At 41.4% G+C, this 26,207-nt stretch overlaps 1 protein-coding gene across 2 annotated transcripts in view; it reads right to left on the bottom strand.

Moving 5' to 3' along the window:
* Positions 1-93: 93 nt before the first annotated feature.
* The window catches only part of SIN3A (SIN3 transcription regulator family member A), a 64,760-nt gene continuing 38,646 nt past the window's right edge, over positions 94-26,207 (bottom strand). For both annotated transcript variants that reach the window (XM_087428721.1, XM_004421835.3), the window contains exons 13-21: positions 23,662-23,900; positions 22,108-22,291; positions 20,464-21,037; positions 17,924-18,093; positions 14,378-14,551; positions 9,955-10,047; positions 8,328-8,422; positions 3,598-3,805; positions 94-1,367 (exon numbers count right to left, since the gene is read on the bottom strand). In XM_087428721.1, the coding sequence (XP_087284847.1) occupies positions 1,137-1,367; positions 3,598-3,805; positions 8,328-8,422; positions 9,955-10,047; positions 14,378-14,551; positions 17,924-18,093; positions 20,464-21,037; positions 22,108-22,291; positions 23,662-23,900 (1,968 nt within the window). In that variant the 3' untranslated portion in view covers positions 94-1,136. The remainder of the gene's footprint in view (positions 1,368-3,597; positions 3,806-8,327; positions 8,423-9,954; positions 10,048-14,377; positions 14,552-17,923; positions 18,094-20,463; positions 21,038-22,107; positions 22,292-23,661; positions 23,901-26,207) is intronic.

Consider the following 26,207-nt stretch of genomic DNA (forward strand, 5'->3'; position numbering starts at 1 on the left):
ATCCTGTTTGTGCTGTGGATGAAGAACTGAAGCCCAAATCCCTGCTTCACAAGAGGTCTTTGGTGAGGACAAGGGACGTGGGTTGAGAGTTTATTCCTTAAGTAAGAACCAAGCTTTATTTATTTACAAAAAAAAAAAAAGTTGGGGCAAGGGGGAAGACAAGTTTTACACAAAAGTACTACAATGGTAACTCCCTTTGGTAAAAAGTGTAATAAATGTCTTGTACATCTGTTCATAGGTACTAAATAAGAAGCCACATAGAACTATGGTACACAAGAAGCTAGAGCAGTTATGCTAGCACATCAAAGCATATTTCTTTTAATAAAAAATTGACAGTATGTACATTATTTACAAAAAAAAAGAACCAAGTTAAAATTGTGTGTGTGTGTCAGAGAGTAAAGCTGGTGGATGGCACTAGGGTAGACTAGTAAAGAAGCAGGTACAAAACAGTTCCACGGGAGCTAAAAAGGACGACTCATTTGAACATGTTGAGGTTGAGAACCAGAGGACAGAGTAAAGGGCAGGCAGCAAGGACTCATCGGGACTCATCAGGAACCACAAGATGTCAATCCCAAAGCCAAACTGCAGGTCCCAGAGAAAACCTAATGGGTGATCATAGATGTGCTCAAATGACCAGGAAAAAAAAAAATCAAATCCAGTTTTTTTTCCTCTTGGGGGGACAGGAGAGGAGCAGTGACCATCAGAGTTACAATCCATCTGAGCATTGAGTCCTTCCCCAGTCTGTCTGTCAATGCACGCCCATCCAGTCAAGGTGTGAACAGCATCTGCTTCCCTCATGGAAGGTCAGGCCCCAGGAGACTCCAGTCCTAGCTCTGCTGGTGTGTGCAAGCAAGCTACATGTCTCTGTGCTTGCATGGATTTCCTTCCCCCTCCAGGGCAGGCTAATACCCAAAACCCTTTGGGAAAAATTCCAGCTCTGGCTTTGTAAGGTAGCCATGTTCCTTATTCGTAGCCCACTTGGTGCCAGGTTGCACCAGCCACACACAGATCAGGTGGCCATGTCCCAGAGAGGCCCAGTGAGGCTTGAAAGGCATCTTCCTTGTTTCTTCAGTGTGTGTGAGTACACGTGGCCCCACACACACACCCCCCTCAAGTTATCTGCTCTGCCTTTGCAGTTATGGGGCTTTGAACACTGTGCCGTATTTGACACGGTACTTGTTAATGCTCACAAAGTGCAGGGTCTCTGTGTCACAGGTGGTGGTACAGGGCACCAGGCCCTCCAGCCCCTCACCCATGAGCCACTTGCTGGTCTCTGCTGCCATTTCACGGGGCACATGCTCCTTGGTCCATTTATCTACCCAGGCCTGGAACCTCTGATGTAGCCGCTTGCTAACACGCTCATGGGACTGCAAAACAAAACAAGGGAAAAAACCATGAACTAGGACCAAAAAAACCTTCAAATACAAAGCCCAATTCTGTCCTAAAGAAGCAGAGGAAAGATGTGGGCTCAACTCGCTGATACCAGTGGTTAGTTTAAAAAAAAAAAAGGGCAATAGGAGACTCTGTTTAAAGAAAAGAATTGAAAGAGGTTAAGAACACAGAGCATGTAAGGAGTTGGAGCCCGTGAGTGCCAACACAGGGTCTCGGCAGGACTAGCCAAGTGCTGCTCAGCATTAGCATGCATTAGTATCACCTGGGGGACTTGATAGAACTACAGACTTCCTTGTTTCCAACAAGGAAAGCAAGCAACCCAGCTGATTCTGTTGTACGGAGTGAGACACAATGAGTTGTGACTGTTGATCATTTCCATCAGCATGGCAATCCACTTCTAAGTAAGACAGCACAAAGCAAAGGGCTTAAAATCCACTCTCCACTCAGGGTATCACACCCACCCACCCCAAACCAGCAGAGTGCCAAGCACAGCAGATCTTCAGTGGAGGTTTACGTTCCTACCTATGCATCCAGTATGTGTTTATCAGTGCCCATGTGCAAGGCAGAGTAGGGGATACAAAGATGAATTCAGCGTTGCCCAGCTCCCCAAATAATCTGCATCAGAGACACGCAGACATACAACATACAGCACCATCCGAGAAGTACATTAACCTGCACACCCAACATCTGCCACTTGAATGTTCTGTAGTCGTTTCAAACGTAACCAGTTCAAAATGGAGTGCTTGATGTGCCCCCCAACCTGATAACCCTTCCTATCAACAGACCCCTAAACTTCCTATTTACTCAAGCAAAACAAAGAAAACCAAAAAGCAAAAACCACCAGGCATCATCCCTGATGTTCTCCTTACTCTTAGCTCCCCACATCTGATCATTACCATATCCTGACAATCCTATCTCCAGTCTGTATAATTCTTACAAGTGCACTGCCACCCTCTTGGTCCAGGTCACCAGCACATCTCACTTGGACAAGAGGAGTCTTTCGAGTGGTCTCTGTCCTTCCAACTTTGTGCCCACACACACCCCCATTCTCCTCACAGCAGTCCAAGCCATCTTGGTCAACAATGTCCCAGTGTACTTCAAACAAAATCCAAACCACGGCTTCTGAGACTAAGTAATGTGGCCTCTGCCCACCCTTCCAACTTCAGGCATCCCACTTTCCCTATGGCTCAAGCCACACTGACGTTTTCAGTTTTCCAAACATGCCAAGTCCTTTCCTCCCTTCTCAGCCTTGCACTTGCTTGTTACCTCGGCCGAGAAAGTACCAACCCCTAATTCTTCACCAGGCTGGGTCCTTGTCATTATTCAGGCCTCAAGTGTCACTTCCTTAGAGAAGTCTTCCTCAACAAAAGCAGGGCCTGCATGCCAGTTACCCTCGATCACTTCACCTAGCTTTTTCCTTGGTGGTGTGTATCACTCTACCTTACATGCTGTACTTCATGGTTGTAGTCCCAGGGCCTGGCACAACACCTGGTGCACCGCTGCACCAGGAAGCTTTCACAATTGAGATAGCATGTGAAAACAGGCAGAATTCACACAAGCAATGCCACTTTGAAATGTAAATGTTGGAAGGAGCTTCAGTAGAAGGTGCCATCAGCTTTTATGGTTTTAATTGTGTCCCCCAAAATTCATATATTGAAGTCCTAACCGCCCAATACCTCAGAATGTGACCTTATTTGGAAATAGGGTCATTGCAGATGTAATTAGTTCAGATGAGGTCATAATGTAGTAGGGTGGGCTCATAATCCAATATGACCGACATCCTTCAAAAAGGGGAAATTTGGACACAGACACGTACATAGGGAGAACACCATGTGAAGATGAAGGCAGAGATCTGCAAGCCAAGGAATGCCAAAAATTGCCAGCAAACCACCAGAGGTTAGGAGAGGCATGGAATAGATGATTCTCCCTCTCAGCCCTCAGAAGGTCTGAACCAACTCTGCCAACACTTCGATCTTGGAATTTTAGCCTCCAGAACTGTAAGACAATAAATTTCTGTTGTTTAAGCTATGCAGTCTGTGGTACTTTGTTACAGCATCCTTACCAAACTAATACACCCACTTACTCAACAATTCTCAAATCAAAGAGGAGGTTTTCATAAAGAAAAACAATCAGAAGCCTCTGGGGTAGGCCTGGTCCTGGCTGGGGAGGGAGATGTGTGGAGAAATTCCAGTTACTGGTTCTTACCTGATGAGCCCGGAGCAAGGCGGTCCTCCGATACATGTAGTCCTCTGACTTGATCACATACACCATCTTGTAGGAATTCAGTTTGAATCTACACTCCAGCTTATCCAGGCTATCCACATTCTCCATGGTTTTCTTGCTGTTTCCCTCCTTCCCTTCCTTTTCCTGCTGTTCTCGACCACGCTGACACTTCCGGATCCGCCGCAGATTCCTACAAAGCAGAAAAGCCCTGCAGGATGAGAGCTTGTCCAGATGCTGATTCCCATGACTCCCCCTAAAGAAGCTTTCCTTATTACACGCCTTCACAGCAATTATCACAATTTTAGTTACATACACATAAAAAATGTTCAACGGTTTCATTGTTATAAAAACCAGGGGCCGACCCCGTGGCTTAGCGGTTAAGTGCGCGCGCTCCGCTACTGGCGGCCCGGGTTCGGATCCCGGGCGCGCACCGACGCACCCCTTCTCTGGCCGTGCTGAGGCCGCGTCCCACATACAGCAACTAGAAGGATGTGCAACTATGACATACAACTATCTACTGGGGCTTTGGGGAGAAAAAGGAGGAGGATTGGCAAGAGATGTTAGCTCAGAGCCAGTCTTCCTCAGCAAACAGAGGAGGATTGGCATGGATGTTAGCTCAGGGCCGATCTTCCTCACAAAAACAAACAAACAAACAAAAAAACCCCAAAAACTTCAACTGCAGAGATACATAGTATAAAAAGTAGAAATCTTCAACCATCCCCCACTCCTAATTCTCCAAATCCCACTTGCCTTGGCAGAGGTAGCCAGTTAGCAGTTTTGATTTAAAACCCTCTAGGCCTTTCTGAATTAACATATGTAATCACTCGCTATAGTTCTGTTTTGAGATTTGTTTTAAGACATTATAGGATCATACTATAAATATTATTCTATTATTCTCAACTTTTCACTTAATGTCATGAAGATTTTTTTCATTTCACTACACATAGATTTGTCTCATTCTCTTTAACCACTGCAGAGGAATGTGCCTTAATTTAACCATTCCTTAAAAGGAATCAATCAGGGCTCCTCATCTGAACCACAGAGCACAGAAAATTATGTGAATGCCTATTTTTTCAATTCTTCCAAAGATGGTACATAACTGGTGCTATCCTACACACATAGGAAAGAAAATAATTCACATTAATGGATACCTTGGTGGGTATTTAGAGCTTAATTCTCTCCAACAACAAGCAAAGAAAGGTTGTCAGCTAGACAATTATATTGTTTCCAATATTCTGCTATTAAAAACACTGCTTCAGTAAGTATCTTTATATGCATGCATTTCTTTAGGACAGCAGTTATTTGGTCCAAGGATCTTGGAGGTCCCCAAGACCCTTTTCAGAAGCTCTGTGAGATCAAAACTATTTTCATAATAATACTAAAACATTATTTGCCTCTTTTGCACTGCATTCACATTTGCACTGGCACTGCTAAAGTACTCGTGAATAAAAATGCTGGTGGTGACACCAAACCGTCCTTAGAAATCTTTGTATTCTTCTCTGGCCATGCACTCGCAATTAAAAAAGGAAAGCTGGTTTCACTTAAGAATGTCCACTTAAGAATGGCTGGCCCAGTGGCAGAGTGGTTAAATTCACGCGTTCTGCAGCCCAGGGTTTGCCGGTTCAGATCCTGGGCGCGGACCTACTCACCGCTCATCAAGCCATGCTGAGGCGGCGTCCCACATAGAAGAGCTACAACTCTACAACTGTGATATACAACTATGTGCTGGGGCTTTGGGGAGAAAAAAGAAAAAAAGAGGAAGACTGGCAACAGATGTTAGTGCAGGGCCAATCTTGCTCAAAAAAAAAAAAGTCCTTGATGAAGAACATTTTTTAAATTAAATCCCAGCCCCTTAGTTCACATCTTTTTCATATGTTGTGTGAAAAAGGAGAACTAGACATAAAGCACCTTTGTGTGGCAAAATACAATGGGATTCTTGAAGAAAAGCACTTTAGCACTCTTGAGTCGTAAGTCAATCACCGTTTTTACCTGAAAGAACAACTGACTAGCCAGCCTGGAGTATTTGCCAGATATTTTCTCAAATATGAACAAGGCAGCCTGGCACTTCAAAGAAAACAACTGAACATATTTGTTGCCAATGATAAGATTTAAGCTTTCAAGTAAAACTTTGAATTTTGGTAAACTGGTATTGGCCACCATGAACTGACAGCTTCCCACTACTTAAAGATGTGTTTGATGAGGTCAATGACAATATTAATAAATGTGATTTCTTTTTTGGATATTGTAAAATGAAAATGTGTCAACATCTGGTAGGTCTGCATAACTTAGTGAACTAATATTGTTCAAATAATCAATCACAACAAGTTATAAAATCATACATGAAGAAAAGATTCAAAGTACAAAATAAACTAATGGATTCTGACATAACTGTATAAAAAGTTCATTGATATTTTCATTGATACTGCAACTAACCTTTAAGAAACTATCACTTGGAAAGTTTTATTCTCATATCAAAGGATATCCATAATTATCTGAAAGGATATGAAAATACTTCTTTTTCCAGCTACATATTTGAGTAAGGCCAGATTTTCTTCATGTTTCAACCAAACAACATAGTGAAAACAGACTGAATACAGAAGCAGATATGAGAATCTAGCTGTTCTTCTATTAAAGCCACACATGAAAAAGATTTGCAAAAATGTAAAGCAATGCTACTCTTTTCACTAATTTTTTGTTTCGAAATAGCTTTTCACTAAAATATTATGATAACACATAATGGGTTTCATATTATTTTTTAAATGAATTCATAAATGTTTTAAACATTTCTCAGTTTTTTCTTTTATAAATATTTATTTATTTATTTATTTATTTATTTATTTATTGTGAGGAAGATGAACCCTGAGCTAACATCCATGCCAATCCTCCTCTTTTTTATTTTTGCTGAGGAAGACTGGCCCTAAGCTAACATCCGTGCCCGCATCCTCCACTTTATGTGGGATGCTGCCACAGCATGGCCTGATGAGCGGTGCGTTGGTGCGCACGCACTTATCCACTACGCCACGGGGGTGGCACCAATATTTCTCAGTTTTAATTTCTAATATGGTAAATATTACTAGATACAATCCACAGAAACAAAAGCTTTTTGGAGTATTCAATCTCTAAGAGTATAAGGGGTCTCAAGGCCAAAAAGATTGAGACCCTTAGATATAATAGCTGTAAGGCAAATTATTAGAAACTAAAGTTCTAGTAAAGGTCCCATACATTTTAACTGCCCTAACCCCAGAACGATTCTATCAATTTATATTTTCCCCCACAGTATATGAAAAGTGTCTTCCTTCCTCACACAGACTACAAATCTTTTAAAAACTTTGCCAACCTGGTGAGAAATACACGATGATATGTTTATTGTACTGTTTCATAAGCAGAAACTAAATCTTTTGTAGAGAGAGGGGCCTGGCACAGACCAGCTGCTCAAAGTCTGCTAAATGATTAATCAGCGACTGGAAGAACCTGGCAGGGCCCTTCTGCTCACACCCCTTTCCATGTTCTGATTAGGACTAAGTCTAATAATACTGGGATAATACCTTTCTGGAAATGTAAGACATGAGATTTCAATTCCAAACTTTTGGGAAGGAAGACAGCCACTCTACTACAGCAAAACCTATTTTCTACCTCTGAAACTCTGTTTTCATCCTCAGATAGAGGACCACCATTACAACTTGCCCATATGTTAAAAAGCTCTGTAGGGGCCGGCCCCGTGGTTTGGCGGTTGGGTGCACGCAATCTGCTGCTGGCGGCCCTGGTTCGGATCCTGGGCACGTACCCGCGCACCGCTTCTCTGGCCATGCTGAGGCCGCGTCCCACATACAGCAACTAGAAGGATGTGCAACTATGACATACAACTATCTACTGGGGCTTTGGGGGAAAAAATAAATAAATAAAATTAAAAAAAAAAAAAAAAAAGCTCTGTAGAGAGGGTTAACACAGCAGGCCTAAGACTGCTATCCTTTGAAAGGCCTGCTTATAAGGTTGTCCCTTGGCTGGGTTCTGGGATCTTGGATTTTGGGAGAGTTTCCACCATTTCCTAAATGAGAAGAGTGGCTCACTGTACCTTAACTGTTTATACAAAATATATGGTTTATGCTGAAAACCTGCTTTCCTTCAGCAAGTCTGGACTTTTGGTACATGCTAGGCAGAGGGTGCCTACATGACCACAGCCAATAAAAAACCCTGGCACTGAGTCTCTAATGAGCTTCCCTGGTAGACAGCATTTCAAACGTACTATCATAATTCGTTGCTGGAGGAATTAAGAGTGTCCTATGTGACTCCACTGGAAGAAGACTCTTGGAAGCTTGTGCCTGGCTTCCTCTGACTTAGCCACAGGCGCCTTTTCACTTTGCTGACTTAGCTGTGTATCCTTTTGCTGTAATAAATCATCACTGTGAGTATGACAATATGCTGAGTCCCATGTGTCTTCCCAGTGAATCATCAAACCTTAAAGACTTCAACACACGTTCCTATCCAACATAGGGAAATTATTGCTGATTCTCTAAAACTCTCACCTCCCTGACGCTTGGCACATGTTCCAGGTAAGCTCACAGTGTAACAGCCATACAAACCTTGAATTAGTGTCCTCAGAAGACAGAACAATGAATAGAAAAAGTGAAAACCAAGAATGTGAAAGTCATTTAAGTCTCCATTCCTCAACTGTGCACAGCGTATACTGCCAAGACATAACTCGGTTCACTCACCTTGGGAGAAATACTGGTTTCCGTGCCAGATGCTCACGAAGCTCAGGAGAGGTAGTATCAGAATTCATGTATCGCTCCACATAGTCTGACCAGCGCTAGGATTATAAATACAAAACGGGGGAGGGGGAGAGCACAAAAACTGAACTCCATCCTCATCAGCAAATTCCAGGATTAAAATGTCTGAAATCCATAAATTTCAAGATCAACAAAAAATCCCTTCCCATAATGACAAGGTTATTACTTGGTACTGAAACACAGCATAAAAATTCTGTTGAAGAGCAAAACCCAAAGTTTCTCTGAGACACTTAAAAGTTACCAGAAATCAGTAATAGGCAGAAGCTAGCTCAGTGACAAGTTTTAGTTCCCCACAGAGTTTTGTTAAAGAACAAAATGTATGGTGGCAAATGTTTAGAAACCAGTATCTTTCACATCAAAATCTCAATTTCTGTCAGCCCGGTGGCACAGTGGTTAAGTTCGCACACTCCGCTTCAGCAGCCCGTGGTTCACGGGTTTGGATCCCAGACGTGGACCTAGACACCGTTCATCAAGCCATGCTGCAGAAGCATCCCACATACAAAATAGAGGAAGACTGGCACAGATGTTAGCTCAGCGACAATCTTCCTCAAGGAAAAAAAAAAAGGAAGGTTGGCAACAGATGTTAATTCAGGGCCAATATTTCTCACCAAAAACAACAACAACAAAAACCCAATAGAAGAACAATTTAAAGAAAAATCTGGATTTCTGGCATCTCTTAAAAAAACTGGTAATTGGGGCCGGCCCCGTGGCTTAGCGGTTAAGTGCACATGCTCTGCTACTGGCAGCCCAGGTTTGGATCCCAGGCGCGCACCGACCCACTGCTTGTCAGGCCATGCTGAGGTGGCGTCCCACATACAGCAACTAGCAGGATGTGCAACTATCACATACAACTATCTACTGGGGCTTGGGGGAGGAAAAAAAAAAGGAGGAGCATTGGCAATAGATGTTAGCTCAGGGCCGGTCTTCCTCAGCAAAAAGAGGAGGATTGACATGGATGTTAGCTCAGGGCTGATCTTCCTCTCTCACACACACACACACACACACACACACACACACACACACACAAATTTGTAATCATGAGCCAATATTCCCACAAAATAAGTCTTTCCTCCATATGCCAACATCATACACGTGGCTTTTGGCTCTCATTAACATTACCTGTGAGACCCAGCCATGATAATCAACTCACTCTGTCTACTCTGTGGGGTTGAGAACTCCTGGCCTCATCTATTCCAATAAAAAGTAAACATGACACAAAGAGTCAAGATGATACCGGGTATATGGCATCTCATTTGTTGTTTCTTCTACTTTAGGAGAAAAACAGGAAAGCAGCTAACCATGAGATTTCCTCAGAGGAGATGGCTTTACTGAGAGCTAGATGAGGCTGCCATCAACCCTAAGTATCTACCATCAGGCAGCCCTTCTCTTCAGCTGAAGACATTGCTGGAATGACCTGTACTTTAAGCATCAGGTCCTGACCCTTAAGCAGGCTTAAGGCCTATCTTGGCCTTCTAGAAGACAGTCACTGGGCAGACTCTCAGAACATGACAGTTCTTTCAGCACACAGTTTCTGCAATATATTTGTCCATACCTCTGCTTCTACAGGGTCATCCGAGTTCTCCTCTTCTGTGTCTAGAAGCTCAATGGTCAGCTGAACTTGGCCTTGGCTCTGAATGAACATAAGCTGCAAATAAGAAACCTGAGTATAAACAAAAGACCATCTCCAAAGATATAATGTAGCTTTTCAAGGGTTGGGAGGTGGGAAGCCAATAATGTTATAAAACTTTGCTCCAACTGAAGAGACCAGGAACGTACTCAAAAGCTTAGGAGGCAGGTGATAAAAAAGGCAAAAGTCCAATCTTGCCACCAGCAAAATGAAATGTTAGAGTAAAACATGTTTTATACTTCTTGAATTAGCTAAAACTACAATCAATGTTAGAGTCCTTTAAGTGTTTTGTTCATTAGAAAGAAATATAGCATAAAGCCAAAACCATGAAATGTCAATGACATTTCACTTGATAATCCCATTTCTGAGACTGAACATACAAAGATGTAAACAAGCCTACAGCTTTAAAAAAAAAAAAAAAAAGGGAAACTTCTCATACCAAAGTGAAGTGGAAAACATCAAAGACAACAAGCAGCAATCGCATTTACACTGCAATCAAGACCACCCAAGATATCACACACGCCGTGGGGTAAGGAACACTAAACACCAACATATTTAGAAGGGATCTGTTGCAATGGCATCACTCATATTTGAAGTTCTTGAAATTCCGAGTTCTGCTAATATTATTTGTGCGATTTTTTAAAAATTCATATTTAAAAGCATACACTGACAGAGGCAAAACCAAGTCACATTTTGCACAAAAGAACCAACAAACGGTGATGGCACACGGAACCCCCCTTTCAGAATCCCGAGATTCTCAATGCCCTGATCCTAAGGGCTTGCTACAGACAAGATCACTATCCCAATCACATGGAGAAGATCAGAGCTTAGAATGAAGCTTGATAATCACTTATTTCAACCTTCTTCATTTTATACAGCAAAAAACCTAAAATTCTGAAGAGTTCTGATTTCTCAAGGCCACACAGCTAGTCAATAAGCAAACAGGACCAGAAACCAGTTCTGGTTCCCAGTGTTCTTCTGGAGAAACTTTAACAATTCCTATCTGCTAGTAAAATTTAAAACATGACAAGAACATAATATACAAAAACAAACAGTTACTTCCAAAATAGATTTGAAAAAAACTGCCCCTTGGATCTAGGATGACCTAGAGTGTCAAGATTTGTCCTACTGCTGTAAGGAAATCTTCCTTCAAAGTGATACTGATGAGATAGTCTCCTCTCTACATGCTTAAAACTGAACTCAATTTCACCCCAACAGGCTCCTCCACCTGTCACCTGTCTTGTTAGGCCCTTTACCATGTGTTCACCCCAGCTCTCTCTTCTGCAACCACTCTCCAACTCTTGACTAGCTTCATTATTAGACTGCCCACATCTATCACGCACATTTGGTAACTGCCTCCAATTGTAAACAGGCCTCTGGCTCCTCCACTCCTCCTCACTCAGTGCTATCAAACTGACCTCCCTGAAAGCTCGAATCCAGTGGGATCTTTAGTCCTCAAAAATGCTTCACTGCTCACCAATCACAAGAAAATTCAAACCTTTTTCTTGTAGGGCTATGAAGATCCTCTATCCTTTGGACTCCCTTTCTACACAACTCCTTTTCCAATATCCTATACTTCACTCACTCAACACATAATCACTGAACGTCTACTATTTATCAGGCAGGGGCACACTCACAAGAGAACATGATTTCTTGCTTTGGAGGAACTCAATTTAATAAAGGAAACAAGAATATAAAGAGCTATATTTACATTACAACTAAGTAACTACAAAGGTACTATTCTAGAGATATGGGTAATAGGCGGTGGGAATAAACAATTCCTCCTCAGTGAGCTAAGGAAGATTTCACTTCACTGAAGCGACACTCAGCTGGGCAATGAAGGACACAGGAGAAGACCAACCCATTTCAGAGAAATTATGACAGAGAAAACCGTATTTTAAAAAGTACATAGGGACCAGCCCAGTGGTGCAAGCGGTTAAGTACGCACACTCCGCTGCGGTGGCCCAGGGTTTGCCAGTTCGGATCCCGGGCGCACACTGATGCACTGCCTGGCGAGCCATGCTGTGGCGGCATCCCATATAAAGTGGAGGAAGATGTTAGCCGAGGGCCAGTCTTCCTCAGCAAAAAAACAAGAGGAGGATTAGCAGATGTTAGCACAGGGCTGATCGCCTCACAAAAAAAAAAAAAAAAAAGTACATAAAAAGAACTACACCTTCCTCCCCCAAAAAGGGTGAAGGACATTAATAAGCAATACACAGAAGAGGAATAAGAAATGCGCAACAGTAGGAAACAGGGAAATGTGAATTAAAATAATTTTCTAAGCATCTAATTGGCAAAAATAAAGACATTTGATAATACCAAGTGCTGACAAATGATGGGGAAATAAATGCTCTTATGAAAGCATACTGTACAGCCTGTCACTCTGGAGAGTGAAATGGCAATATCCATTAAAATTTAAATTTTAAAATATGCATACCCTTTGACCCAGTAATTTCACTTCTTTATCTCTACCCTAGACAGATACTAACACATGCAAACAAGGATACAAGTACAACAAAATGCTGTTCAATGCAGCACTATTTGAGACAGTAAAAAATGGAAGTAGTTTAAATGTTCACCCATAAGGGAATGATTTTTTTAAAAACTATGGTACATTCACACTATTAAGTATGACATAGCAGTTGAAAAAATGAGCTGGATCTATATAAACCAAAATAGAGCAAATTCTAAGACACATTAAGTGAAAAAAGCAAGATGTAGAATATGCACATCTAATATCATTCTTTCTACATATACATACATATGTACGTAAATGCACAGAAAAGGGTCTTAAAGGATATACAGAGAGCTAAACATGCCTGATTTTTAAAAAGCAGTGTAGAATGTGCATAGAAAAAACAAAAGGAGAGGAGGCTAGAGGTGGTGCTCGGGAGGGGAGCTGAGGGGCTGCCTATGCTTAGCTTAATACTAGCACGACTGAATTTTATTCTCTATGTAAATATCTTAAAGAAAAAGATCACTATGGTGACACAATTTTCCTGGTTACTAAGCCTTTGTTCCTGCTATTCCCTCTGCCCCTCAGACAACTATTCTTCTCTATAGGGTGAGTCTACCCATTCCTTCACAGGCCCTCACCACACACTTTAATACATTGTTAACTTATTGTAGGTGGGGATGGTAATTCTGTTTACCATGAAACTAAACACACAGTAAACTCATAATAAACATTTATAGATTTAAAACCCTGAAAAACTTAGGAAATCTCTTCTGTGGTAGGAAAATCCTCAGGTAGTAGAACATGAGATCCAAGAGTGAACTAGAAAACTCGTTGCCAGTTCTTTGATTCTAAATTAAGCAAACAGTATAAGCGATGGATTAGAAACTAGAGAAACAGCTGAAAGCAGCAGCAGATAACTACGTGGAACAATCTGGGGTCAGATCATTAAAGTACATGGAACACACCCAACCGAGGTCAAACATTTATTTAAGCTTAGCTCTTTCTGCTCAGCCAACTACAAACCTTCTTCCGGGCTACCTGAACGTGCCCTTCTTATGTAAATACATACAGGCTTTGTTCACCCATACACATTTATTACAGAGCGGCAATCAGTTCATATCTTTTGTATCGTTTTATTTGCTTCAGTATTTTTATAATTTATAATTAACTTTTAAGGGCTGCAAAATACGCCATCCAGTATTCACACAATAGGCTGCCATTAACGATTCCCATGATGAGTTGGACATCTAGGTTGTTTCCAACTATTTGCTTTTCTAATTTGCTATTATAATGGTGGAAAACTGGAAACAACCTAAATGTCCAACAAGACCTGCATAATTTTTTATAAAATGAACTATCAAATAGTCATAAAAAGATGAAGACCCAGAGGTATTGCTAATTTAATGAAATAAGTTATGGAACACTTTGCCCAGGGTAATCTTTCAAAAGATATACAAGCATAGAAAAATCTAGAAATGTCATCAGTGATTAACTTCTGGGAAGAATTATAGGTGACTATATTTTCTTTTCTCTGCAGTTCCTATCTCTTCTACAACGATCATGGATTACATGTATAAACATTTTTGAACAATGTTTACAAAGCATTATAATATGAAAAAATATTCAGAGAAAAACCAGAATACAAAAGTGTAAAAATCATATATGATTTTTTAAAAGGCAAGAAAGTAACAGACTGTCCATGGGAGACTTTACCTTCACTTTTCCATGTTTTTTGTATAGCCTCCAGTGACCTCACAGCAAGTCTAAGGAGTTCCAGGAATGGAATCACTGGGTCAAAGTACCCTGACATGACTTTGACTTCTGGTAGAGACAGTCCCAACAACTTACACTGTCACCAACACGGTCCCTGACTACATGAGTAACTCTCACCTTAAAGCAATTCTCATCTGACATGAGTTGCTCAGCCTTCCGCTGATATGTTGACTCCAGGAGACTCCGTGAAGTCTGCGTGTTCAGCTGGCCTCCAGTGGCCCCATTATTGTTTTCTGCCAAGTAAAGATCAGTCACCTGTACACAGATCTCATCACTCACGATGTGTTGCAGCTGGAATCAAGCAAAGGCAAGTCATCAGTGGACTAAGAAAATATTTCTCCCTGTCATACAGTCAACCTTCCTTTGGTAGTTAAAGTCACTCAGCTCAAAAAGTTTTTTCAGTTGGTAATTTTAGAAAATTAATCACACAAAACCACTATCTTATTCTCGTCGATAAAAACCAAGCCAAAATCTTCACCCACATCACTAGCCCATGAGTAAAATTTTCAAATCTATTTAAAAGCAAAACCATAGGCAACTCAGGTTAATGTACTGTTTTATATTTAAAGTTCTCAGGAACTTAAAAAATTTTTTTGACATGAAAGAAAATTTCCATGGCTTCCTATTTTTATGGTGCTTCTTTATCATTTATAGTTTGCTGTCACATATATTCTCATTTGATCCCCGCAACTACCCTGGGATGCAGGCTGAAGAGGGGTGCCCTGTTATATATGAGACAGATTTACCTGTTAGGTGAGAAAACTCACTGTGTGCCAAGGCGAGAAGGGCCTTGGAGAATCATGAAAGCAAGATCCATGTCTATATTCCCAGCGCTAGTACAAAAAGTCTGAAACTCATTAGGTATTTAAGAAATTGTTGCTGAATTAATTGTCCAAGGGCGCTCAGCTGAAGGAGCAGAGTTCGGACTAATATTCAAGTTTCCTGACCCCTACACCAATATTCTTTCTAACACACCACCTATTTTTCCACATCTGATAGAAAGTATAGTACTTAAATTGTATATAATGTTAATTAACTCATTTTCAACATAGGTCAATCAAAACTGACTTGGTAACTTTTGCAACTATCTTATTAAGCTATCTGATGACCAGAAAGTTGAACCTTTCAAAGTCTCCATTCTCACAGGTCATGACGATACTACTATTGTGAAATAAAAATGCCCTCAAATGAAACTTTACCCATCAACATGCCAGAGAATGTGAAAAATAGATACAAGAAAAAAGCAAAATGTTAACTGCAATATCTGTTTGTCTATTTCACTTTAAAATTCTCATAACCACTAAGTCATTCTATTTTTAGGAAGATACATTCTTTTCGAAGTGCTAGTAACTATGACAACTACTTATTTTTAACATTTTAAAAAGTCTTAAATGATAAGTATGTGTATTTGTAGATAAACGGACACACTGCAAGGTCAGAAGGGTGAGTGATTTGACAGTGGTAGAAAGGCCAGCAACTGGAGATGTTAAATAAATTACAATTAGTCCAGACAAAGGATTCTAATGTGATCATTAAAATAATGCTTACAATAACTTGATAACATAGGGAAAAGCTTAAGATAGAGTGTTTAAGAGAGAAAAAAAGCAGTGTGAAAAACGTATATCCAGAGCATGGTCTCTACCATGAAGACACTCCTGCTGCACACTTTCTTGTTGAAGTAGACCATGTCACTGACTCCCCATCCATATCCTCCTCTTGGCTATCTGGCCCCTCCTAGAGTCTTTGGAAAGCGCAGCACTATAAATCCAGGGACAACTAGGCAACTCCCACCTCCAAGCTAGGCTGGTCAGATTCTCTCTCAGGCTAATTTGAAATGACACAATGAGTGTTTGGTAGACTTTTTACAGAGGAGCACCTGGATGGAAAGGTCAGGTAATGCTGGGGGGCCAGAGGTACTGCTGTGGCAAGCCAAAGCCTCAGGGGCCTGGAGAAGCCTTGAGTACGTGCCAAATGTCCATCTGCAGAGACAAGCATGAGAATGGAGCAGATATCCAGAAAGAAGGCACACAGGAGACGAAGAAAACTTCCTAGTCCAAACCCTGCATGGTCTGGCCATATTTTGAGTTCTGTACTAGATGGGTCTGTGAGACTGCCTATTGTATTCTTAAGACAAATCTCTCAAACTAGTCTGGAAAAAAGTACGATAAATGTATGGCTTGACCTTGAAATATATGTTCTACCTCCAGTCAGCAATGAATTCTGGGAGAACACCAAATGGGATGAGGAGAATGAGAGAAGATACTGAAAAGTTAATTGAAAAGTTAAGATGAAAAGAATGAACATGTTTTGAAAACACTGGATTTAGGTTTCTGGATGAAATCTGTTTCCAAAAAAAAGACTGGACATTATGTATTATTGACTCAAAATCATAACTGGGTAATTCCAGTAAATGGACTAATCATATCTATCGTTTCAAAAGCCAACCTTGGGCTTATAAAAAGCTAGTTTCATTGGATTTTTAAGGTTGTTCTGCTGGTAGTATGAAAGACTACATCTAGCTGTAGCAGCAGCAAACTTGTAAGCAAAACATTAGCACATGGTAACTGGAGTATTTATTTTATATAAATTTAGGGAATGTTAGCAGGGATTAGTCTCTCAAAAATTATGACCATAGCTGATTACATCCATATAATGATTTCTGTCAGTCACCATACAGACCCCTTAAGGGAAGGCCTAATAATTTGACTTTCAGGGAAAAAACGGTCTTCCTGACAACTTTGTAAAGATCCCAAGATTCAGTTAAGTGTTTTTTCTTGACTCTAGTAGATACTGTAGGAGGGGTGCAGAGCCATGCATCCTTCCAAATTCAAGACAAAAGATGGGTACTTTGCCAAGGATTCCATATTTTAGCCCAAGAAAGCACTGAGCAACAAGTTTTTCTTCCCACAGTGGCAGCGTGGACTCTAGAATAGAATTTTCTTTTTACAAGTTTTCACTTTGAAGAAAGTAGTGTACCACCAACAGACTCTGATCCCTTCAGGAGTTCAGAACTCAAGGCAAAGGAGTCGGAATCTAACTATTATATGCTATTTGCTATAAAATTATCATTGTTGTAAAGAACAACATATTTACAAACTCCCAGGGTACCAAAGGAACAAACCACAACCAACCATAAACCTAACTCAGAGGGAACCTTAGATAGTGAGGCGGACAGAGTACTATACGTTATATGAAACCCTTCTTGTAAAAAGAACTTCAAATATTACATGAGAAAAGTACACAGAATTACCAACACCTACGGAAGAGGAAACGTTACCCACTGAGAGCTCACCCCTGGCCGATGAGGTGAGAGCTGGGCCAGCAGGGCAGGCAGCTGGGTCAGGACCAATGCCTGCTCTACAGGTGGCCAGCAAGAAAGGGGCAAAACAGCAGGTCTGAGGTAGGCTCATATGACTGTGAAGGTAAATGGAGCAAAGCAAAGGAGTCAAGTACGTGGCTGAAGTACTCCGACCTCGTTAACAGGAGAAATTCGACACCACGTTAACCTCCCTCTCCCCTCTATAGAACCATACACTCATAAACTCTTAAATGAGAAAACTGCCTTTCCTTTTCCAACAGAAATCTGCCCTTTTCTCTTTGCCTGATGCATCTTTAGGTAAGGAATTCTTTCCTCACCAACCCTAGCCTCCACCGTGCCCTCACCTGTCTGACAATGCTCTGGATTAGTTTGTCCATGGTGAAGGCAATGTAGGCATGAATGGTGAACATCTCTCTCAGCGAATCTTCATACTGTGATGAGTCTATATTGCCATCCAGCAGGCTCCGCACCATGTCCAGGAAAGCTGGGTAATAATCTTCTACATCAACATCCACTGTAGGAGAGATGGGATAGGTGAGGCCTTACCCTGCTAAGAAAAGACTGGGAGAGAGGGCAGGGCAAACCCCACAGCTGGCCTATAGAGCATTTGAAAGAACAAACCCTAGGTATTCAAAACATACCCACTCAATCCGCTGCAGACAGAGATGAAATCTGACAGGTGGCTACAATCACCAGCGCTGTCTATCAGAGGAGAGTGACTCTGCAACTTTAACAGCGGCTTCTAACACTGACTGACCAGCCAGAAAGACTTATTTACAATACAACTGGGCTCTGCATGATAGAAGAGCAAAATATCCCAGGGAAGAAGTCTCTTCAAAAAGTGCTGGCTCCCCTGCTGAGAGAGGAACCCGGTCTCCCACGCTGCAAAGAGCATTCCTCACTTGGGTCACTTGCTCATAAAGCTATTCCAATAAAGCGTAAAGTGCAGATGAATAAAAGGCAGATAAGAGCCATACTCTACTCTAGCACTGAGAAACCTCTTGGGAACAGAAAAATAGGAGTGCAAATTAAATCCTCTATGAATAATGAAGTAATCTGCATTTGTCAAAGTCTCTTTGTTTAAAAATGGATTCCCAATGTTGTACTTCACAAATTGCATTGAATGATCTGTACTTGCTGCACATGAATCACTTCAACCACCAGCTGGAATCTTCTCTGTTGTTACAGAGATGTTTGGCAACTAGGAGAGAGCACAAGGAACGGTGAGAGGACCGTGCCTGGAGCTTACTAAAGTAAGGCCCTTTCCATAAAGCTCAAAAACAGGCAACTGATCTCCAGTGTTGGCAAGCACGACAGTGGCATGAGGGGGCTGTGGGGTAGTGGTTATGCTCTGTTTCTTGAGCCAGGTGCTGGTTATACAGGTGTGTTCACTTTGTAAAAATTCACTGAGCTATACAATTCTGATTTGTATACTTTTCTGTATATATACTGCACTTCAATAAAATGTTCACTGAAATGAAAAAAAATTACAAAAAGAATTCTTTGTCATCGACATTTGGTTACCTGTTTGTAAAGTTTATACAGGGGAAAAAAGGCTGAGAGCAAAAGCTGACCTCCATTTACCTCCATTTATCTGAAGTGTGATAGACTCATTAAAGATGCAAAACAGGACAATTACTATTTAAAAGAAGCAATTGGCTTGAGTTTCATCACAGAATATCACCTTGTTCAGAACCACAGCATAGGCATGGGCTGTGCTACTGCTGTGAAGAATGCTTTTATGCCAGAATAAAGCTAAAGCTACGAGCGCAAACCACAGACTTGTGCTCACAAGCTATGATCAGTGCAAGGCTTGGTATTATCACTCAAGACTAAACTAATAAAACTCAAACCAGGTGAAGTCAGTGGTCAAGCCAGGATTAGGCCATTTTCTCTCTCATTTCCCAAGCAGATGGAATCACCACACTGAGGTCCAAAAGTTGTCTCTCTCAAGCTAGGATTAATTCAGATAAAGACTTTTAGAATTAATTCCCAGTGTCATTAGCTCTTCAAGAGATAGAAGACAGGCCACGCATGGGCTTCTTACATCAGCAATAGTTTAAAAAAAAAAAAAGATAATTTACTCCACAGATTGGCTATTTCCTCAAGAGCACAGAAGAAAGGCTTCACGAAAAAGGTTTTGGCTCACAGCTCAAGTACCTAATTTATGAACTCAATAGTCATCTAGAAGCAGGCAGCACAGAATTACTTAAAGCACCTGGTGGCTTCCTTAACCCTCACTGATCTTTCTTTTTCTGAGTTCTCCATCTTCATTCTTGTTCTGCCTATTCTACTGTCTCACACCATCTCGAGTTTCAATCTCCCTTCCATAAAGTACTTCTATTTATTAGGAATGAGACATGGACCCTACTGGTTAAAGAAAAGTCCTGCCCAAATAGATCTGAGCAAATTTGCACCTGTCTTAGGCATGAACAATTAGGAATTTATGTTCTGTCATAGATGGAACCAACTGTGACATTTCAGTCCCTCTCTGTCTCTTGAAACACTTTGTGATAACCTAGACACCTGCCATTTGGGAAACTGATGGCAAGTGACACCCCTTCCCTGGTGTTCACAGTACCAGCAATTGAGTGTCCATGATCCAAGCACTGCATAGGGTGATCTGCCTATTTTCTCCAGTTCTCCCAACAAGCCCACAAGGTAACAAGAAGCACCTCCGTTTTACAGGTTTACCATTTAAACTCAGAGAGTTTAAATAAGGTCATATAACCAGTAAATTGCAGCAGAGCTAGGATTTGAACCCCAGTCAGGCTCTAAGGCCTGCCTATGCTCTATGTATAAAAGAAAGCAGTCCTCAGTCTAACTAGGCCCTAAGGTCCCCAACCCCTCACATCTTTTGTAAAGCAACAGCCTAAGTACTCACTAGGTTCTTTGAGACGTAGCTGGATGGCAGGGCTGTCACTCTTGTCTCGCTTTATGCCCAGCACTTCCCGCTCCCACTCTCTCTCTCGGTTTTCTTCTTCAATTTGCCGTTCAGCCTGGGAACAAATCCGCAGCAGCCTCAAGCAGAGAATCTGGTGCAGTCGCATAAAGATATACCAGTTGTTATTAACATAGAAAAGGTTGTATACTTCATCCATTCCTCTTAACTTCTGAGCTGCTGTGTTACTAAATAGTAGCTTGGACTTAGGGGGACTGCCCCCAACACCATTGTGCTTCTTAGCCGCCCCTGTGGCTTCATCTACATCCATTTCTTCTTCTTCCTCTTCCTCCACATCTGAGAGGTCACCTCTCTGAGCAAAGAGCAGATCTGGAATAAAATGATGCATGATTTGCTTGATTTTATACTTGTCCTCTTTCTGAATGCCTGTCTGCCTCTTCACATGGTGGATAATCAGAGCAGCGGCATCTTCCAGGATCTGTTTGTCTTCATAGGCAAGAGAGAGGTGTGGGCCAACAGGTACACCAGCATTTTCCTCTGTAGCTTGCTCTTGCCTCTAACAGAAGAGAGAGACATGATAACGTGACACATCTACAGCAACAACAAACAGACCTACAAGACTACGCCAGCAGTACTTTCCATTACTAACCATAATGGCTATTATTTTCCAACCCAAAACTTCCAGAAACAAAAAGGTATGAGGATTGCAGTTTAATACAAAAATACTGGTACCTTCTGGACTTTGAAGATTTATAGGGTGCAACAGGACAGCATTGGGATCATCTTTTAAAAATCTGAATTAGTATTTATGGAGTTTATGATATGAATTTACGATATTTTAAAATACTTCTGCAGTGGGAGTGTGGAAGGAGACAAATGTAACAAAATTGGTAAAATAGGGATGATTATTTAAGTTTATGTAAGAGCTCATTTTACCATTCTCTCCCCTTTCGTGTATGTTTGACATTTGCATAATAAAAAGTGTTTTAAGGGGCCGGCCCGGTGGCGCAGCGGTTAAGTGTGCACGCTCCGCTGCGGCGGCCCGGGGTTTGCCGGTTCGGATCCCAGGCATGCACCAATACACCACTTGCTAAGCCATGCTGTGGCGGCATCCCATATAAAGTAGAGGAGGATGGGCACGGATGTTAGCCCAGGGACAGTCTTCCTCAGAGGAAAAAAAAAAAAAAAAATGAGGAATGAGGAGGATTGGCAGATGTTAGCACAGGGCTGATCTCCTCACAAAAAAGAAAAAAAAAAAAGTATGCTGAATAAACAAGGATCAATGATAAGTGTTTAAGTTGTGGGAAGTTGAGATGAGCTACATGAATGAAACAAGGTACCATCTGAGAGAAATAGATGAGGAGAGAAGTGGGAGAGGGAGGTAGCAGTCATAAACTGAAACCAGGATGGTAAACTGGGAAACCCGTAAAACAGCTTAAGTAAAAAGGGGAGGCTTAGATTTAAAATGGTAGAATCAGGAATAGAAGTCTATGTCAGTTATGAAGCAAGAATCAACAAGTCTTGGAGGGTCTCACTTTCATATAACAAAGGTAATTTCTAGGAATCAAAGCTATGCTGAACATAAAGACTGGAATCCTTTCACAGATGTAGAAACTTCCAGCTCACCTCATCATAGATACTCTCAATCTCGTTGAGTAAGCTCTTAGACCTCAGGACCTTGGTATCATTCTGTTTAAAGTTGATGCCCTGGTGGTCCAGAGACTTCAAGTAGTATTTCTCATTTTGTTCTCTCCACACCTTGTTAAAGCCTCTCTGAGCTTCTCGCCATTCTTCCTCTTTCATCTTCAACCTAGTGGGATGTGATGGGGAGGTGGAAACAACAAGATGGAAATTGAGATGTGGGAATTATAAGGTAGGGGAGTCATATTCCTTGGCTAGGAATCCTGGCTCTGCCACACTAGCCATATAAGACTGTTTTCTTATCAGTAAAATAGGGATAACATCACCTACTCTCATAAGGGTTTAGAAGTGAGAAATATGTCAGCCTTACTTTATTTCAAAAGTCAAAACATATAATACATCTGTCAAAATTACTGGCAACTTGGGATAAATGTTATTCAAACCAGTCTTGAACTCTGTGACATGAGGAAATTACTCTCAGGACTTATTTTGGGGAACTAATTTGTCCCAAAGCCAGAAATCCTTCCTAGAATAGTTATTTCTCAAACAGCATTCCACAGAATACCCTTAAAAAAGCAGTTGTTTTCTTTGGTCAGCTAAAACCAAGTTAAACAAATTTCTTTGCTGCAAGACTTCTAAGAACGTTTACTATGCTAAATTAAATGCAAAAGTCCAAGAGCAGAGAACTTGCACAGTAAAGTCCCTTTGGACACAGTTTGGGCAGTTCTGATGAGAATAACTGATCCTAACACTCCAGAAGAGGAGAGAAGAGTAAAACCAAAACCAGCACTAGAACTGGAAAAGATCCTACATCTCAAAGCCAAAAGTTAAATGCTACTGGCAAGCAGGAAAATAACTTGTGCCAGCTCTTGAGGGGAAGACTAGGGAGGAACAACAACATCTGGGCATTGTGAACTGTGCAGCAGAAAAGAATTCCTTTTCACCAGGTGATACTGAGTGAGGAGCCAGCCCTTAGCTGGGATGCACGGTGTGGTCCAGAGTGCCATGGACTTGGAGGAGGCTGGGGCCCAGCCTTGGCTCTAGCCTCCTCTTTAATGCCTGGCCTTAGGTGGGTACAATAGACCCTGGACACCTCAGGCTGAAGGCTTGTTAGGAGAAAGAAGTAAGACATTCTTGTTAAAAATGGCAAGCTGTCTTTTTAAATAATACATATCAATTTTACAAAGACAAAGAGTGATTTTTCTTACTAAAAAACAAAGATGTTAACAATAGTTAGTACTCAGAGGCAGGAACGTGGGTGGTTGTTTTCTCCTTTGTTCTTTTCTCTATTTTAAAATATCCCCTCAAACACGCATAGCATTCCACTATGGACTTGCAAGGTTTGTTCTCTACTTCTGGTGACCCAGAATGCCATCAAGAAGCTCCACTATCCATGCTGCCCCCGATTTCCAACAACCGGGGTAGAAGAGAAACAGAGGTCTCATGGGATAGCCAGGCTGAAATGACAGCCTTATGTAACGGGCCACTGAACCTGTCACGAAGCACACCACCGCACAAAGGGCACATTCACCCAGGTACCTTTTAAGGACAATGGGGACGGCAATGGAGGGGTTCTTCCTCAGCCCATCAATGATGTCAGCTGCTTTGTCAGCATATATCCTCTGGAGGGCTTTTCGATGGATGACTTCCGATGTGCCCCCAAGGGTGTTGTCCAGGCGAAATTTGGCTTGTTCCTCAGCAGACAAGCGGGAAAGCTTCTTCTGTATTGCTTCCAGAACCCGGATTGTTGCCAGATTGGTCTCTAAAACTACATCAAGCTAAAGAAAAAGACAAAGTGTGCTCAGGACCCAAACCAGAATAGAATAGTCAGGAATACAAGGTGGGGAGTCAAACTGCCTGGATTGGAATCCTGGCTCTGCCATACTGGCCATAGTAAGACTCTGTTTACTTATCAGTAAAATAGGGATAATACCACCCACTCTCATAAGGTTGTTTTCCAGATTAAACAACACAATCCACATAAAAAGTTCAGCACAATGCTTGGCACATAACGAATACCCAATAAATGATGGGTAAGTGGTAGTTATTACTTCTACCAACACCACTGCGCTTTGCTTAGGACCACTGACCCGGGATCAGAGACCTAACAAGAAATAACCTTACTGACACTTTTCCCTAAACTTTGCTAAATCGCTAAAATCTGTTATAAACAGTAACAATAATTTAAAAAAACAATCCCCAAAAGATTACTCAAGATGATACATCAGTCTCACAAGTAAGGTTTTTCAGGGTAACTTGAAATATTTAAATACGTAATAGCTTTGTTCCACATCCAGTAGTAACAAGTGCAGTGACTATGATTCCTTAAGGACTTCAATGTTGTATCTGTGGGTAACCACGTAAATTCTTTCTGAACTCTCGGCCCTTATTTTCTGGCAACGGCCTAGGCTGACCTGGTTAAGGACCTTTAACTTTTTTCCTAGGCGTAATACAGGATTCTCTAAATGAGGAACAGAAAATGAAATAAATGAGCAGTCTCAAGGGCCTACAACCAAATGCCTATACAAGTATTCCCTAAGTTTTCTAGTTTTCGGACAGTGGTAATCATCTGTCAAATATTTCTGGTCCCCCTTCTCCCCAATTATGGACAAATGATGGATTGATCTTCCTGGCTCCCAGTGATTGAAAAGGGCAATGTAACTAGTTCTGGCAAATAAGTTATTAACAGGTGAGTTGAAGTAATGTTTATTACTTCTAGGCTAGAGCATTTAAGGGTGCAAGATCCTTCTGAGCTCTCTTTTCTCTCTAGTGACTGGCAATGCTCAAGATGGTGGTATTCTGTCAGCCTGGGTCCCCAAGTAATTCTGATGAGAATCCCATGCTAAACATCAGTGCACATGTAGCATGATCAAGAAATAAACCTGTTTTTTCAAGCCATTGAGATTTGGGGGTTGTCTGTATTGCAGGATTACTAACGTATCCTGATGTATAAAAGGAACGCTCCATCACCCAGCCCAGCCCACCCAATCCTAAGCATACACACACACCCCTCACACTTCTTTCATCGTCACTCCTGTAATCACAAATGGGAAATGAGGGCATTACCTCTCACTTGCAAGCATACCAGTGGAGAACAGAAATATCCTGTCAAAAAAGATGCTCATCTCTGCTTTCTAATTCATCATCTAACCTTACAAACACAGGTAACAAAGAAGCGCTTTCTTTAGCCTGATAAAACTTTCCAAAGAGGTTAACATCTGTCATGATTTAGTTTTCTGCAAGTGGTTGAAACTCCTCATAAACACTCCTTCCTAAGGTCGCTGGGGGGCAGAGATGGCCAACCGCCTCCCAGTGGCCAAGCAACAAGTGGCTCTTCATTCAAAACATGCCAGAGACAGCTGAAGCAAGTGTGAAGGGGGATAACTGGCAGAGAGCTAAATCAGTATGAATAAAAAAAGAGCCAAGATATCTCCCATCCATATGAATAAGTAAGTAAGTCAGTTTTATATAATAAACACATTAAATAGGATACACGTAATTGTACCTCTTTGGACACATTTAACATTCCTTTTGTTGATGGTATCAGTGAACTATACACTGAAACACACTGGGGATTCCAAGCCCACTTTCAGTACTCCCACTCCTGATATAGGGGCTCTCTGCCAGCTCACTTACTCATTCCAGCTCTTCCTTTCCCTATTTGTTGTTATGTCCCATCAAGTCAGCTCTGACCCCCAGCGACCTTAGGAAGGAGTGATGTCCACAATGTACTGTCCTCAACAGTCCTACTCACGTCCTGTAGACTCATGCCTGGGGCGTCCTTTATGGAACCAGTCTATCTCACGTTTGGTCTTCCTTCCTTACTAGTTTATTTCTACTTTTACCATTTTTATCTTTTTTTTAGACTTTACTACCTTTACTACTACTTTCCTTCCCTACTACTTTAAAATAAAGTTCCTAATTTAACTTCCTTTCAAAAGGAGCCTAATCAACATTAGAAACATGAGAGAAGAAGTCCAGTTCTCACAGGACAGCTGGTTTCCTAACCGTGTCAAGATACCTGCTAAGAATAACAATACACACTTTAAAATAAATAAATTATTTTTATTTTTATTTTTTTGGTG

This window comes from Ceratotherium simum, chromosome 3 (genome assembly GCF_057802395.1).
Source record: "Ceratotherium simum simum isolate JZ-2026a chromosome 3, ASM5780239v1, whole genome shotgun sequence".
NCBI classification, from domain to species: domain Eukaryota; kingdom Metazoa; phylum Chordata; class Mammalia; order Perissodactyla; family Rhinocerotidae; genus Ceratotherium; species Ceratotherium simum.